Raw genomic sequence first — 18,217 nt, 5'->3', positions numbered from 1 at the left:
ACCTGCTGGACAATTCCCAACATGGCACCTTGTTCAGTTATGTCTGCTCAATACCTTTGTCACCTTGTTTACCTCATTAGTGTCTTTGCCTGTAATTCTGTTGTCTGCCTTGTTCTAGTCTAGTGTTGTTCAATTTGTATTTCGGCCTAGTCAGATATTGTTAGTTCTACCTTACACCCCAGCTGTCACTCGTTATTAATCAGCCTCTGTATATATATGCCTGTTTGTCCCTTGTATTCCCTGTGGCGTCATTTCGTTTCCTGCTTAGCTCTAGGTGTTTGTTTCTCCCTATGTATCCGTTCACTTGCCTGGTAATGTTTTGCACTATGTTCCTTTTCCAGCTTAGCTGTGTTTTTGTTTGTTTTCTAGCTTTCTCAGTTTAGTGTCGCTATTGTTTGTTTTTGCCTTCTTTAATTCTAGTGTCTCTACTGCGAGTATTTCTGCAGCACCGTCTCGTGACGTGGTTTTTGTTTTGTATTTTGTGGGAGACTTGCTCTCTTTTTTTTTTTTTTTATCTTTTTCCCCCTCCTTTTTCCTCCGTTTTTCTCCCATCCCAATGTTAGTCATTATGCCAATTCCCAATCCCCTTCCTGGTCGCTGCGCACCTACCCCCTACGGTCGGTCTGGGAGAGTGGAGGCTATCACATGCTTCCTCCGACACATGTGTAGCCACATGTGTAGCCAATCAACCGCTTCTTTTCACCTGGCAGTGCAGACTCTCACTGAGAGGATGTAACGTGTTGAAGGATCACACTACCCCCCTTAGCTCCTTTCCTCGCTGAGCAGGCGCCCCGACTGAACTGTAGGAGTCGCGTTTACAACGACCAGGACCCACCCACCAGCTTTCCCACCCCTAACACTGCCAATTGTGTTAGTATGAACGACCAGCCAAGCTGGTAGCAATGCAGAGAGCTGGGCTCGAACCCAGCATCTCCTGCACTAGTGGCGAGCGCCTTGCCCACTGTGCCACTTAGCCGCCCATGACTTGCTCTCTTTTCTTTGCATTTACCAGTGACTCGAATTAAAGGAGCAGTGCTCAGAATTCGACATTCTACATCTACCTCTCCTCGTCTCTGTTTGCGTTTGGGTCCTCTGCCAACACAATCCTTAACACAGTATTATTTCTATGTCCCTATGCTATACTTGCTATTTCTAACTATAGAATAGAACTATTTTCTTAAAGTGTCCTTTTTTTCCTTCCTTTAAAGTGTCCTTTTCTTGTGTGTTTAAAGTGACCTATGGTGTGTTTGTGTGTGAACAAGTGCAGAATGTGAGTTGTGTGCTTGTGTGTGGAGTGATCAGTGTTCTGATGGCCTGAGGGAAGAAGCTGAGCTTTAGTTTCTCTGTTCTTGCTGCGTATATGTGGAGGCGCTTGCCTGACCGCAGCAGCTTGAACAGGCTGTTGTTGGGGTGGTGAGGGTATTTGATTATTCTGCAGGCTCTGGATTCGCACCTCCTGTTGTATAAGTCCTGCAGGGGTGGTAGTGCAATACCCGTAGTACGCTCTGCTGAGCACACCACTCTCTGTAGGGCCTTCCTGTCCTGGGCCGTGCTGTTTCCAAACCAGGCTGTGATGCTCCCAGTCAGAATGCTCTCTACAGCCCCGGAATAGAAGGAGTGGAGTATCTTCCCTGATACTCTGAACTTCCTTAATTGGGGTTAATTCCTTAATTCTGCTTGGGGAGGGGAAACCCTTGTGAGCACGGTGAGAACATGCAAACTCCACACAGAAAGGCCCGGGAGATACCCCACCTGGGTAACTGGCAACGCGGCAACCTGCTCCCCAAGCGGGAATCGAACCCAGGACTAGCTGTGAGGTGACAGTGTTAACCACTACACCACCAAGTTGTTGAGCAAAGACAGCTTGATGTATACTCCGCCCCGGCGATTAAACCCCACCTAGACCCACTCCAGTTTGCCTACCAGCCCCGACTGGGGGTAGAGGATGCTGTCATCTACCTGCTGAACCGAGCCTATACTCACCTAGACAAGCCGGCGAGCACTGTGAGTCATGTTTTTTGATACCATACGGCCTGGGCTGCTGGGTAAGAAGTTGGAGGCAATGCAGGTAGAGGCCCCCCTGGTGTCCTGGGTCCGTGAATACTTTACCCAAGGCAGTTGTCCTTCCGCGTTCGGTTTGCGTGGCCTGGCCTCTCAGCGCCCAATCGCATTGCGCCTATCTTTCAGTTCCACAGCCCAAGTCCTCACCCATTTCCTCGTATTCATGCTAGTGGGCTAGTCGCTAAAATATATATCGTTTTATATATAATTGTACCAACACAGATATTAGGCAGTACACACATTGTCCTGCAATACATGTACAGTGAATGCACAGCTACATTCGCCATATATTTCTATCGCTGCTGCGGTCTACAGTGAAATGTAATATTATTATTATTATTATTATTATTGTAAAGATTATCATTACAATCGCAGCCGCCTGGAGAGGCACTGTTACAAGTGTACAAGGGTTGTGTGCAAAGAGCACAGCCTCTCAATTTACACAACGTGCACAAAATAATACTAATTGTAATGATAATCTTTACAATAATAATAATAATAATATTGCATTTCACTGTAGACCGCAGCAGCGATAGAAATATATGGCGAATGTAGCTGTGCATTCACTGTACATGTATTGCAGGACAATGTGTGTACTGCCTAATATCTGTGTTGGTACAATTATATATAAAACGATATATATTTTAGCGACTAGCCCACTAGCGTGAATACGAGGAAATGGGCGAGGACTTGGGCTGTGGAACTGAAAGCTAGGCGCAACGCGATTGGGCGCTGAGAGGCCAATCAGGCCGTGCAAACCGAACGCGGAAGGACAACTGCCTTGGGTAAAGTATTCACGCGTCCTGCGTTGTTGACTATCTGATGGGCAGACCACAGTATGTGCGCCTACAGAGCTGTGTGTCAGACAGACTGGTCAGCAACACCGGGGACCCACAGGGGATAGTCCTATCCCTTCCTCTTCACCGTCTACACCAACTACTTCCACTATCGTCCTGCCACCTTCAGAAGTTTTCTGATGACTCTGCGATAGTGGGATGTATTAAGGACGGTGATGAGGAGGAATACCGGGCACTGGTAGTGGACTTCGTCACATGGTGTGATAAAAACCACCTGCAGCTAAATGTGATGAAGACCAGGGAACTGGTTGTGGATCTGGGGAGGAGGAGGAGTGCACCTGTGACCCACCCCTGTTTCCATCAGGGGAGTCGATGTGGACACGGTTGAAGATTACAAATACCTTGGTGTACACATCGACAATAAATTGAACGGGTTGAAACACGCAGAGGCACTCAGAGCTGACTCTACTTCCTCAGAAGGCTGAGATCCTTCAACGTCTGTACAAGGATGTTGAGGATATTCTACGAGTCGGTGGTGGCGGGCGCCTTCTTGTACCCTGTGACCTGCTGGGGCAGCGGACTGAGAGCGGGGGATGCAAACAGGCTGGATAAGCTGGTCAGGAAGGCCAGTAATGTGGTAGGGGTGGAGCTGGACTATCTAGCGGTGGTGGTGGAGAAGAGGAGCCTTGCTAAGCTCCAATGCGATCAGGGACAACCCCTCCCACCCACTATACACAGACTTGGCTGACAGAAGGTTGTTCAGTGCTAGACTAAGATTCCCAAGATGTAGCACTGAACGGCACAGGAAGTCCTTCATTCCGACAGCCATCAGACTTTATAATGCATCACTGGGCGTCACTGCATCACTGAGCACAGGGTGACACTACAGTACTATCTTCCTGGACTTTTACTTTTACTTTTACACCGACAATTTTACACTTACTGTATATTTCTGCATATTTTTACTGTATATTTTATATTAGAATGTAACATAGGAAATGTATATCCCGGACCGTATTTTATTCTTAGGCTTATTTCTATTCATATTCGTGACTTTTGTTTTGTCTACCTAAATGTTTACCGTTTACTGTGAGCGATTTGTAGTGCCAAATTTCCCTTGGGATGAATAAAGTATTTCTATTATATTCTATTCTATTCTACACCAAGTTTCATGTTATGAGTTATGACCTTTCAACGTTTTAGAATTTAAACTGTACTTATAGCACCACCATCTGGCTGATTGGGTTAATGTTGGGATGTGTCCTACTCACCAATATCTATTATTGATCCAAATATTATATATGCTATGATCCACAAGATCTGTCTTGTACCATCTCACAGCAAACAACCTTTTTGCACATAATTTGGGATGGATCAATGGATGGATGGATGGATGGATGGATGGATGGATGGATGGATGGATGGATGGATGGATGGATGGATGGATGGATGGATGGATGGATGGATGGATGGATGGATGGATGGATGGATGGATGGACTGACCATCTATATTAGCTCCGGCGTTGCTTTTGCAGATTTTTGCAGCTTTTTGCTGTCACTAGTGGACCTGGTGTCTTGATGATTGCATGGCGTGTGATGGGAGTTATTAGAATAAAATTTGTTATAGGTCATGACTAATCACAAGTTCATTGTCTCACTTCACTTGTATGTTACTATATAAAACAGAATGCGTATTGCTGTGGAACGGGAGGATGATGCACTTGCTCGCACTATAGAAACAACAAGAGCTGTATTGAAATAACCTTTGGAAATGTGTTCTTGTATATGTTCTTCATAGAAATAGCAAAAATAATTAACTGTATCCTTTCTCTTTTAGCAAACATTGAGTACGGGTCCCACAGACCCGAACACCACACAAGGGTTAACGAAGAGGAGATTCCTGGTACAGTATTTGATTTTTTTCTTTTTTTGGTCAAAATCCTGGTACATATACACATATATGTAAAACTTTACTTTAAAAATTCTTTATCATGTAGCATCTCACAGAGAAATTGAGAAATGGTAGAAGAACATTAACAAACCTACAGTATAGCAGTAAGCCTCAGCTGGCTTGAATCCCTAATGCTAAAAGTAAACCAGAAAAAAGAAAAGCTCCTATGGGTTTCAGCACCTATGGGGCTTGCTGCGAACACACACACACACACACACGCACACGCACACACACACAATGTTTTATTGTAACTAATCCTTGCAGCACTCGGCTAGGTAGGCCTCCTTGGATTAGGACGTCTCAGTGAGACATGGTAACATGCGGTAGATCTAGGTTGGCTTACACGTGTCTGACACCCCAATCTGATTTCACATTTAGACAGGGTCACAAAAAGGTTAGATGCAATTTGTGTGCGAGTGCCTAAGGTTGGTAAACACAGTAGATCTCAATGATGTGTGTGATGCAAACAGTATGTACAGTAGAATACTGTAATGTTAACCCAATACTTTGTTTTTTGTGTGTGTGTGTGTGTGTGTGTGTGTGTGTGTGTGTGTGTGTGTGTGTGTGTGTGTGTGTGTGTGTGTGTGTGTGTGTGTGTGTGTGTGTGTGTGTGTGTGTGTGTGTGTGTGTGTGTCTGTATTTGTGTATTTGTAATTAGTATAATGTCAGAGCTCAGCCCAGATGCAGCCCTGGTGGACAGTTCAGGCAAGAGGAGAGGGAGTAGAGCCTACCAGGTACATAGGAAAACACACACACACACACACACACACACACACACACACACACACACACACACACACACGCACACACGCGCACGCAGGCGCACGCGCACGCGTGCGCGCGCACAAACAAACAGCGATTGCTTTGGAAGTTCCGGTTCAGGCAGGCTCAAGGTAGGAGCTATAATCAGGTGTTGGCTGGATGGACCGTATTTGTAAGTAGAAGAAATACATTGTAGGTTTTGTTAATTGTCTGTAGAGTAGACTATGTTGTCAATATGAAGAAATATAATTACACAGGCCTTATCCTTAATTTATTTTTAGCTTGTTAGCTAATTTCCCCGGTAATATTGTGCATCTATTTACCAATACATACACACAAACAAAAATAAATCACATATCCGGAAGTCATAGACCTTCATTGCTGTATATAACGTCATGTGAATTCTACTTCATGGTGGACCTTTTCCTTTAACATTCCAGAATCATCAGTCTTCCTCATGGTTTTCTTGTCACCTAAAAACATTTATTTTTAACAAGGCATTTGCCTGAATTATTCTTTTATTCATTTTTTTTTAGATTTTTATCTGTATGTTTCTTCCATTTCATTGGTTGTCTTATTCATTTTAATTGTTAATTGTTATCTCCTGCAGCACTTGTCATATAAAGTGTGTTACAAATTGAATTTATTATTATTCTCATTGCCTCTACCATCCTAGATCTTCCCAGAGCCATTGTTGACATTAGGGACAGACTCCGAGTCAGATTCCTGTTCGGAGGTGATGTACCGTAGGGAGCGCCTGCCCTCTATCGTTGTGGAGCCTATTGAGCAGGGCGACGAGGAGAACAGGGGACAGAAACGAGATGAGGAGGAGGAGGACGACACCTACGATGAGAAAGAGGAGCCTAAAGAACAGATGTCGGCAAAAGATAGGTGAGACAGGGGTGTAAAAAGTACCCAGAAAGTACCCAGAAATTATACTTAAGTGAAAGTATGGGTACCGTCTCAAAATCGTACTCAAGTAAAAGTATCTGGCTAAAAACAAACTTGAGTAAAAGTTAAAAATGTTTCTACTTTTAAATGTACTTACGTTTTCTGACTGTCTATTCTTCTGATAGCAGGTGTTTAATCAAAGATCACAAGGACCAATCAGCATTTTCCATTGATGGGGATTTCATTGGCTGTTTTTAAATAAAGTGCAGACGTAGGATTAATAACGTTAATGTTAGTTTGGCCAGAGAAACAAATATACTAATAAAATTTTTTGGACCTGTGAGATTTGTACTTTGTAGGTCTGCATTTTAAATGTAAGGAGTAAAAAGTATGTTTTTTTACTCTGAAATGTAATTGAGTAAAAGTACAAGTATACAAACCTAATAATACTTGAGTAAAGTACAAATCCCCCAAAACAGTACTTAAGTATTGTAACGAAGTACAATTACTCAAGTACTTTACACCCCTGCCCATAGATTTGTTTGACAGTAAATATTTTATTATTATAATAATCTTTAATTTTTTTTATTCGTTATACCTTTCATAAGTAATGTCATGACTAGGATAAGCTATGCCCCCCAAGAGGCTATACAAAATTACAGACTCATATCTTAATAATGAGCTGTGACTCCTGTGAGTAATTCAACAGAAAGAGTAAAGTGATCAAAACGTATCAAAAGAAAACTATAAATTCATCATGAGATTTATCGTAGAGGAACACTTGACTTGATCAAATCAATAGTGGATAGGATAGTCCAGTCCAACCATGGTCGGGTGTTTCTGTGTTTGTTTGTTTTTCCTTAGCATCGACGGGCCAGAACAGGTGCAGTTGAAAGCCTCAGTCCACTTTAAAGCAGCCATGTTTTAGCTGCGACCAGCAGCTCTAGATCGCTCTGTCGGTTGCTTGGTCCCCAAAAAATGCATGGTCGCAGCTATTGCTAATTGGTTCTTGTTAGTAATTCAAACTAACTTGGTGTTAATACTTTTTTTGCCATCTACTGTACAACAGTGTTTGTCTGTATATCTGTTTGTTTTGTCTGTATATCCTCTTTGAGAACAGAATTAGATAAATGTTAGCATTGCACTAATCCTACATGTTGTCTCCTGCAAAGGCTTTCATGCAATGCAGGAAATCATCAGCATGGCATTCAGATGAATTCATGAAAGCCAATAAGTCAGCTGAAATATTGAGTAGCCAACACTGACGATTAGCGCTGTCTCTGGCCAACAGGGAAGCATTTTCCCGGAGACACTTTGTGAGATGTTACTCTCCCCGGCTACTTACGCCATCAGCTCTGGAAAAATATTACTTATACTATATAATATACTTATACCAGTAAAAGTAGAGGAGGCTTGTTTGATTGTGCAACAGCGTTGCAATGTTTAGGGTCTTATGGCGAAGCTACATGGAGTGTGTTTTGTGAGGCGTCTACTTAAGGAGTGCAGTTATACTGGTCCCAAAATCTGCATGCGTAGCAGCAGCACCTGCCCAGGCTTCCTGCGGCTGATCTATTTTTATGCGAGTGGCCTGTTTTGTTTTCCTCTACGTGTGACAACCTTGTTAAATCTACATGGAAATGCATTAAAAACAGTATTTAAATGGCTTCATGAAATTAATATCCTGTACCAGTGGCAATTCAGATTCAGATTATTTTATTGTCAAAACTTTTTTAAATGTACTGTAACACGGTAGCAGACAGGGGTAGGTGGAAGGTGCAATATGGTTGTACAATTAATCAAACACAGTCAACTAGCTTTAGCTCCCCGCTGGACAATGGTCAGGGGCATTTATTTAAGCAAAACAGAAAATTAAGAAAAACAACAAAATCATACTGGCTCCCATTGGAGCACTTAACCTCTTAAGCCCGATGGGTCCGGTACCGGATCCAAAATGACCTCACGCCATAAATCCATCTCTACAGACTGTATGAATTAATGTTTCGTATTTTTTTTCAAATGTAGCCAAGAGTAAAGACCCTAACCCTGTCAAAACAGCAGTCATGTGTATATTTTCAGCAATCCGTTTGTTTACCAATACTGTAGGTTAAAGTGTTATTAGTGAAATTCGTTTTGGGAAATCTATTCAGAAACTAGCGAATATCGACGCTAAGAAATGCGCGTCACCATTTTATTTGTAGTCATATGAGGGAGAGGAGACCCAGGGCTTTCGATGGCCGTTGGAATTTCGAAAAATTACAATACCCAGCTCAAGCGAGCTGTCAATCATATGACTTGTGGATTAACTTTTTTATTTATCTTATTTTTCTGGATTATCTGCCACAAACCTGAACATTATTGGCATAAATTAGAACACAGTTAGTTTATCTACCTTTCTGTGAACGTCTAGCAAAAAACGGCGCTGCAATCTGATGAAAAATGGAGGAGAAATGTACATAATAAAAAATTAACTGTACTTACAGTAGATTTCATTCACGGTTTGTGAATCACGCCTGGTGATACTAAATCCAGATTGAACTCTGCTATTGTAAAGGGGAAATTTGGCCCGATAGATGTGCGACTTGGCTATAATAAGGTCATTTATAGGCCTGATATTCTATATTCTATAATCATATTTCAAATTGCATGTGTCTGGATGGCAGAATTCAGTACTGTATCTACAAAACCTTCTGTAGAATCCGGGAAACACATTTGTGTTTATATGCAGGCTATATAATGCATTATAGCAGGCGTTTCAGGTCTAAATGGGTTAATCATATTCCCTTTATTCATTTGCTTCGATTTTTTTGTACACGTGATCTCAAGAAGGTGCTGAATGAGCTCAGACATTTAAAAAAAAATATTTTAGGAAGATTTTAGCATGGTGTTATTCACTGTCAAAGATGAAAAAAGACACAATATTTCTGACACTGGGAATACATTCCCTGAGATCCATAGTCAAGTCAAGTCAAGTCTGAAAATAGGGCTAGGGCTCAAGAGGCTAACTACCTTTACTGTAGTCCAGTCCCTAACTAGGCCGGGCCGCTGTCTGGCTTACCGGTTGTCAACTCACGGTTTTAGATGTCTCCCAACAGCTCTCTCACTCGCCATTCCAACTCTGAGGTTCTTTGTCTGTCCTATTTGAGAGGCATGCTGATTGCTTAATTGGGAGACAGCTGTGTGTGTGGGTCTGCATGTGTGAAGCTGTGAGTCCTCTTCTCTCCATTGGGAGGAGCCAATAGGCAGGAACATAGAAGCCATATATCACCATTCCCCTCAGCCCTTTACACTACAGTACATACATTTAGAAAAAAGTGAGATGCTTGTTTTCCCCGGCTCCTCAACCGTAGTAGATTTATAAACAACAATACACAATGATCTATACAATCTATACAATACAAGGCATATGTTTCTTTTTTACAAGGTATAAAACAGCAGATAAAATATATATATAAATAAAAGGTTCTACAGTGTAAGGAGCAGCAGTGTGTGTGTAATAAGTGTGCTTGTGTGGTGTGTGCTCATGTGATAATTTAGAGTCTGTCTGCCAGTAGTCTGTTTGCCGGTGGAAGTAGCTGTTCTGTGTTCTCTTGGATGTGTGGACCTGAGACTGTGGTACCGTCTGCCAGACAGCATGAGCTCAAACAGTTTGTGGTTTGGGTGGCTGGGGTGTCGGTATCCTGTGGGCCTTGCTGAGGGATGGCTCTGTGAATATACTATACTGTCTATTGTCACGGCTGGACGTACTGAACCCAAAATGCAGAACACAGACAATGCAGACAGGTCATGGTATAACCCAAATAACGGGTGAGTTTATTTATAAGAATGGTCGAGTATACATGCAGGTGTAGGTCATCGATGAAGGAGGTACTCTTACAGTCCAAGGCTTACGTGGCGCAGGGTAGTCAGACAAGCGAGGGGTCGTAGATGAGCACTATGAACTAAGACTGACTGATTCAGATTCAGATTCAGATTCCTTTATTGAGCCATTTGTGTAAAACACATTGGTAATTGTTGCAGCAATACAGTGTATGCATTCTTTCTTTTTTCACAGTAAACAAACACCAACACAGACAAGAAACGAAAACAGTGCAGTGGGGGATTAATCAATAAATAAAATACATATATATATATATAAAGTGAAGTGTGCAGAGATCCAGTACGGACTAGTGCAGTGCAGTCAATGTCATTGTGCCAGTGTCACTTGGGGGCAGAGGGGGGGGGGGGGGGGGGCCTGAGGCATTGATCAGCCTGGCGGCTGAGGGGAAGAAGCTCAGTCTGTGTCGAGCTTTCACAGCCTTTGGGATCCTCAGCCTTCTCCCAGAGGGGAGCAGGGTGAAGAGGCTGTGACCGACGTACTGAACCCAAAATGCAGAACACAGACAATGCAGACAGGTCATGGTATAACCCAAATAACGGGTGAGTTTATTTATAAGAATGGTCGAGTATACATGCAGGTGTAGGTCATCGATGAAGGAGGTACTCTTACAGTCCAAGGCTTACGTGGCGCAGGGTAGTCAGACAAGCGAGGGGTCGTAGATGAGCACTATGAACTAAGACTGACTGATAAACACGAAGTTACGATAATGATGATGATCTGCACCAGGTCTATGTGACTTACTTGACTTAAGCCTTTGCACTCCCTGCGGAGCATAGGCCACTGACGATTGCTTTCCTTGTTGCGCGTTTTTTGGCCTCCCGAACGATGTTGTGCCATCCCAGTCCAGCCTCTTTCATTTCCCCTTCCCAAGAACGGCGGCAGGTGTTTCGAGGCCTGCTGCGTTTCCTCTTTCCAGGTGGGTTCCATCGTAGGGCTTGCCGGGTGATGTTTGTGTCTTCCTTTCTCAGGGTATGGCCTATCCACATCCACTTTCTCTTCTTTATTTCTTCTGGCGGGGGTAGTTGTTTTGTGCGCTCCCACAGGTCCATATTTGTAATGACATTTGGCCATCTCACTCTTAGAATGCGGCGGAGGCAGGAATTTATGAAGGACTGTACTTTCTGCTTCAGCCCTACAGTTGTCTTCCAGGTCTCCGAGCTATACAGGAGGACTGATTTAACATTGGAGCTAAAGATCCTCAGCTTTGTGTTTGTTTTTATTTCGCGAGACCTCCATACTCGACCAAGTAGGTTGTATGCCGTTCTTGCTTTTCCGATTCGCACTCTGATGTCTTCTTCTGTGCCACCCACTGTATCTACTACGCTCCCAAGGTAGGTGAAGGAGTTAATTTCTCCGATGGCCTCTCCCTCAGGTCTATGTAGGGTGGCGTAATCAGCAAGCAGCTGCTCCTCTGGTTTATCCACACCTGACCATGTGCCTGTAATTAGTGGAGGGAGAGAGACAGTAGACAGGCAGTGACAGAGTGTGACATCTATAGTGGTAGCTTGCATCCGCAGATCTTATTTTTTTGTCAATGTGTTTTTATTACAGTTTTTTTAGACGTTACAGTAGACATTACAGACGTAACAAACATACGCATATAAACAAAACCAAAACCAAAAAAACTTCATATTACAAAATCATTACTATACAGAGTCATTATTTCAGGAGGTGAGAGACATAGTCAACCGTTCCACATAAGAAATAAAGGGTTGCCACACCACATCAAACTTTCCACTTGATCCCCGCAATGTGTTACGCTCCCCCCGGTCCTGCTTCACAACTCCCATCTGTCCATGGACATTCCCCCCTCCCGAACTATGTCTTACAACCACCAGGTGGCCTAGTTCAGTTGGTTCATCTTTGTTGTCTTGTATTTATTAATTTCCTTTCTGTCATCACCAATCTGTTGTTTGTTTATCTGCTGTCTGTGCTGTGCCCCATTGTCTAGTCTAGTTTTGTCCCCCTTGTGTCTGTATCTATGTGTTGTTTGGTCTCGTCATGTTTCAGTATATTAACCCAGGTTGTTATGTCTTTTTCCACCCAGCTGTGTCTTGTTTCCAATTACCCTCATGTGTCAATTAGTCTCTGTATTTAAGTGTTGTCTGCCCAGCCTTCCTTGCTGGGTCATTACTCCTGTTTCCCTTGTTCTGTTCACCCCATGTGCTGCCTACCTTGTGTACCTCCCGTGAAGCTTCCTGTATTTCCCTGTGAGTCTGTTCATGTATATCTTGTCCACATTTTCCAGCTTGGCTGAGTCACAAATCCACCTGCCAAATAAGGGAGGGCGATCGTTTTTCCAGTTCAGAAGAATGAGACGCCTTTCTTGTGCTTTTGGTAGATACGAATCCCCAGAGAGAACACCAAAAAGTCCCAGGAAATGACATGGTTCAAGTACCTGACCTGCAAGCTCCGAGTAGAGCTCAAATATGGAGGACCAGAAAGCTGCTAGGCTAGGACATGACCAAAATGTGTGATACAGACCGCTTGTAACAGATATTTACTTGAGTAAAATCATGGAATTAATGTAGAATCAACACAAAGAAAGTATATTTAGATTCAAATACTTTTTTAATAGCTTTCTTTGATATTTGAATACAGTTTATCTCCTGTGAAATACAAATGTTCAAGAATAACTGAAATAAAGAAATAAAAACAACCCAGGCCTATGTTAAAGTGCAGAAGAACAGGCAAAGATACTGCAAAGAGAGTTCAGAACGTTGAACATTTTTCACTCCATAGAGACAATTTGGCTTATCAGGGGACAAAGAAGCTTGCTTCTTTTGAACGATGTGGCCTTGTTCAACTTTCAGACTGACATAGAGGTGAGGTGTGTGTGTGTGTGTGTGTGTGTGTGTGTGTGTGTGTGTGTGTGTGTGTGTGTGTGTGTGTGTGTGTGTGTGTGTGTGTGTGTGTGTGTGTGTGTGTGTGTGTGTGTGTGTGTATGTATCTATACAGTATGTGTGTGTATCTATACAGTGTGTGACTGTGTGTGTAGCTATACAGTGTGTGTGTATCTATACCGTGTGTGTGTATGTATCTATACAGTGTGTGTGTGTGTATCTATACAGTGTGTGTATCTATACCAGGGGTGGGCAATTATTTTTCCCGGGGGGCCGAATGAGCAACTGAAAATATGTTGGAGGGCCGGGCCAAAATTCCAAACTCAATTATGCATAATATACATTTTATTTCTATATAAAAAGCAGTAAATGGCATTGTTTTGACCCCTGGTAAGAGTGTATGTTATTATTTGGCAATTAAAAGGTGAGGTTAGCTTTCAAAAATATAATTTATTCAAATAGAATTTATTTCCAAAATGATAAACAAAATGTGAAACATTAATAACAAAGGGCATGTATGAAAAAGTGCTATACAAATAAAGTTATTATTTTGAGTTTCATATACTATTGAAACAAGGATTTTCTTAGCTTTCTAAAGACATCACATCATCTTATAGCCAAAATAAACAAGACATGTCACTGAACTGTGTAAAGAAACGTGTCCCAGTAGCCTTTTTTACTCTACATGCCTATATTAAACATTTAATGTTTTCAGAACTGTGCAAAAAAAAAGAAAAAAAAAATCAAGTGTCCCATTTCACTTGTTATATTTCCACATTTTAGTGTTCTTCAACTCTTTTTTTTTCATTCAGTGTGATAAATCCAGTCTCTGTTGAGCTTTAACAAGTCCATCAAAGTCAGGTTGCATGTCTGAGGTGGAGATGCGAAGCACAGCTGCCAGATGTTCATCAGTGAGAGAGGATCTGTACCTGGACTTGGTAAACGTCATGACTGAGAATGTCTGTTCACATATAGGTGGATCCAAAGAGAACCAACATCTTCTGAGCATGTCTCCTCATGTTTGGAAAGTTCTCCTCCTTGAGAGCAGAGTAGAACTCTAGCAGTGATGCTGACTTAAAGTGCTCTTTCAGTAGTGAATCAGACTGCAGGTCAATGAGTTCAAGCTGAACATCAGTGGGTGCACTATCAACACTGCAGGTAAAGGGAGAGGAAACCAGCTGCATTTAATCCTCAACCTTTTTGAAATCTTGAAAACGCCTTGAAAATTCATCATGCAGTGCTCCCAACATGGATGAGTACCTGTGCCGGTGATCAGCTGATGGTTTGACTTCTTTCAGGGTTTTCATGTGTTTGAGATTGTTGCTGCCTAGTTGCCTTGAAATTAATTGCAACTTTGTCATGAAGGCTTTCACATGGCTATGCATTTCATGAGCAAAAATGCCCTTGCCCTGCAGTTGTGTGTTCAGTAGGGATGGGTACCGTTCACATTTGAACCGATACAGTACCGGTACCTGTGAATCGATACCGGTACCCAACGGTACCTTTTTTTGTACTTTAGTCTCTAAAAATGTAATCTACCTACCTCAGTTGTGAAAAAAGAAATCCAAACTTCAAATAACCACACTTTCGACAGTTTTCGGCTTGCCCCGACTGCTTTGTTGTTGAATCAAGTCAAATCCTAGGTAAGCGTATATTGTGCGTGTGAACGTTGACATGAAAAGAAAAAAGTTAAAAAAAAATTAAAAAGAAATATAAAAAAAAATTATATTTTTTTTATTTATTTTTTATTTATTTTATTATCATGTAATCTTTCGCAGGCCGGTCAGAATCATCCCGCGGGCCGGATACGTGTGTGTGTGTGTGTGTGTGTGTGTGTGTGTGTGTGTGTGTGTGTGTGTGTGTGTGTGTGTGTGTGTGTGTGTGTGTGTGTGTGTGTGTGTGTGTGTGTGTGTGTGTGTGTGTGTGTGTGTGTGTGTGAATCTGAGCTCTATTCAGATCAGTAGGTTTTATTCCTCCCTGAAGGTCATTTATATCAACGATCAATAACATAACATGCAGACAGTAATTTTGTGCACAGAGGTTTGTGCACGAGTGGGCTCTGTGTGTTTGAGAAGGAGGGAGAACGAGAGTGAGTGTGTGTGAGTGTTCATGTATGAACTACAAGTAATATAAATCATATTAACAACAAAAATGTGTTAGATGATTTTCAAAAAGGTGCATGAGTCAATACAAAAAAGAACAGGCAAAAATACTGTAAAGAGAGTTCAGAACGTTGAACATTTTCCACTCCATACACAGTAAATTTAGCAGAGTAAATTTTACTCAAACTGAGTACATTCTACTCAAACTGAAGAGAACACACACACACATACAGAAAACACACAGAACAGGGGGAAAGGGAGTGAGAACACACACACAGAACAGGGGGAGAGGGAGTGAGAACACACACACAGAACAGGGGGAGAGGGAGTGAGAACACACAGAACACACAGGTGGACACAGACATGGAGAGAGAGAACACACACACACGAGAGAGGAGGGAGAAACAAGAAAGAAACAATTTACCTGCACAGTTCAAGTAGTTCCTCCAGCTTTTGCAGTTTGGCAAGCTCCTGTTCAGTCACCATGGCAATCTTGCTCTTTTGCTGCACCAGTGTAGTGGTCAGTGGAGACTTGTTTCTCCGGACCGCTTGACCATCTCCAGGGTGGAATTCCATCTTGTTGCAACGTCCTGGGCGAGTGATTCTTGCTTATGTCCGTGTGCAACTTGCTGCTCCTTTAATCCCTGGGCGTTTGATGGACTATGTTTGAAGTGCCCGACAATCTTGCGACATTTGGCCAGAACACTTTCCAAATCCACTGTTGTTAAGGGAAACTGTGACCGTTCTTTGCAGACTGTGGGCCGTGCAGGGCAGGTGTTCAAATGGGAGTAGTAGAGCGGCTGCAACCATGTTACGCGCACTGTCAGTGCCAAGTGGTTAACTTCTCCTTGATTTCCCATACATTTGCAACCTCCAGAAAATGGTCAGTGCAGTGTCGCTCCTCTCTTCTACTCACAGTTAGCGCAAATGACTGCAGAGTAATTTTTTTATCAATAAAATGTGCTGTGACGCCCAAGTAGTTGTCATTATTCACAGAAGTCCAGTTGTCACCTGTGAGATATGTCTGCTGCTTCCTCAAGCATGTTCATCCACAGAGCCCTCTCATCCTCATACAAAGTGTGTATTCTTGACACTATGGTTCCTCTCGAGGGTGGATTATAAGAAGTATCTCCCGATGCCGCTCGAATAACCTCTCTCAGTCCGTCATTTTCAACTATGTTAATTGGCCGGCAGTTTCTTGCTATCCACATAACCAAGGAGTCGGTTACCTTCTCACTGGCATGTTTAGTTAGCCCACAAGCACCACACTCCATCAGCGTAGATTGGCGATGCCCCGTGGAGGTAACTTCAGCATGTTTTGCTTTTAGATGATACGCCAAAGACATACTACTCCGAGTCCTATGGTAGTTAAATTCAGCTTTGCAAATTGCGCAAATTGCTTTAGATTTATCCAACGAGCCGTCGGGCAACTTTTTAAACTGAAACTTTCCACCTAAAAGTCCGCCTTTGTCCATCTTCGCGCCAGTGACTGTCCTCTAACCAGGCGGCTTGCTCTATCTAGTTTGGCTGCACACGCGACCGGAAGTAAACAAAACTGCGCTAACGGCGGGAAAAAGAATTTGACAGTGATATGCGCAGCATATTTGCGAGTGCTCTCGTTACTGAGGAGAGGATGGCCCGCGGGCATTTCTATAAACATTCTGATATTTTGATGGAAGGGATGGGAAGGGGGGATGGCCGTTTTAGAAGGGGGATGATATTGACTGTTTTTATTTCAGGGGGGATGCCACACCCCCCCCCCCCCCCCCCCCATCCCCCCTCAACTCAAGTACTGGTCATGGGTGTACAGGGAGTAGTGATGATTCTGTGATGAGGATCAGGGGGTCAGAGATGTTGGAGCCCATCCTCACCACCTGTCGCCAATCCGACAGGAAGTCCAGGATCCAGCTGCACAGGTTGGGGTTGAGGCCCAGGTCTCAGAATTTGGTGTCTAGTATGGAGGGGACTATGGTGTTGAAAGCTGAGTTGCAGTCTATGAACAGCTTCCTCACATAGGTGTTGGGTTTGTCCAGGTGCATGAGGGCGTTGTGAAGGGCAGTGTCTATTGCGTCGTCTGTGGATCTGTTTTGCCGGTTATGGCCATTATGCCTGCCATAATTTCTTCACATACTATGGAGTATAATATGCATGACACTTTGTGTTCTGTCAAAGAGCCTGGAAAGCATGATAGCTATTTAACTATAACTTATTTTACTATATTGCAGGTTTTATTAGTTTTAGTTGTATTCATTTTATTATCCTATCCACCTGACTGTCTTTCCTCTTCTCATTGGTGCAGCATCATCAACTTTGCCAGGAGGGGTACACTTGGACCTACCCAATTGAGCCAGCTGTCCCCGCCCTCTACTCCCTCAACTCCTGAAGCCGCCCCGCCCTGTCTGAGGAGCTGAGCGAGTATAACCACAACACAGAATGACACAGCTCCAAATCCCAGGAAGTCTTTCTGACTTCACACAGCTTCTCAATAATAGACTATGACATTTGTACTGTATGTCTGACCATTGCAAGACAAGGCATATACTGTAGGATAATTGAATTGGTTTATATGTGAAAATAATTAATACATGTCTATTTAAAATGCTTTAAAAAGATGATCTATTAAAGGACATAATTTTTTAATAGAACATAAAGGTGAAGATACAATATATCTATAGTTTTCAAACTATTTTGTTGCTATCTGACAGCATGTGGAAAAACTAGGAAGCTACAATAAACTGACTAGGGAAGTCTTTCCCTTTATGATGTGCAGCATTTTAATGAATGAATGAGTATCAGGCCCACTTGACTAAACAGGGGCATTTTATTCTGGCCTAGGCCTAATACCCAAATAGTTACTATAGCAATCCTAGCCTTTAGCTGCATTATGGAACCCCATTAATAGGCCAAATCAAAGGACCACCTCCCCATAATTT

General features: G+C 42.7%; 1 protein-coding gene across 1 annotated transcript; it reads left to right on the top strand.

Annotated features, from left to right (window-relative positions):
* The first annotated feature begins 4,715 nt into the window (after window positions 1-4,715).
* On the top strand, window positions 4,716-17,814 carry LOC311233230 (uncharacterized protein). Its single transcript, XM_084320163.1, has 4 exons — window positions 4,716-4,761; window positions 5,468-5,543; window positions 6,248-6,462; window positions 17,584-17,814. Exons 2-4 carry the CDS (start codon window positions 5,472-5,474, stop codon window positions 17,693-17,695), a joined length of 399 nt encoding a protein of 132 aa, XP_084176289.1. The 5' UTR covers window positions 4,716-4,761; window positions 5,468-5,471; the 3' UTR covers window positions 17,696-17,814.
* Window positions 17,815-18,217: the final 403 nt, after the last annotated feature.

The sequence above is a fragment of the Notolepis coatsorum genome (assembly GCF_963971535.1).
Source record: "Notolepis coatsorum genome assembly, chromosome: 8".
Lineage (NCBI taxonomy): Eukaryota > Metazoa > Chordata > Actinopteri > Aulopiformes > Paralepididae > Notolepis > Notolepis coatsorum.
The sequence above is the reverse complement of the archived record's forward strand: the minus strand, read 5'-3'. Positions and strand labels throughout refer to the sequence as shown.

Bases quoted from the DNA above. Each gene is read 5' to 3' on its own strand.
- LOC311233230 (XM_084320163.1), top strand. From the start codon at position 5,472: ATGTCAGAGCTCAGCCCAGATGCAGCCCTGGTGGACAGTTCAGGCAAG. The intron at 5,544-6,247 runs GTACATAGGAAA...CTACCATCCTAG, and splicing joins GAGGGAGTAGAGCCTACCAG to ATCTTCCCAGAGCCATTGTT. The intron at 6,463-17,583 runs GTGAGACAGGGG...TCATTGGTGCAG, and splicing joins CAGATGTCGGCAAAAGATAG to CATCATCAACTTTGCCAGGA.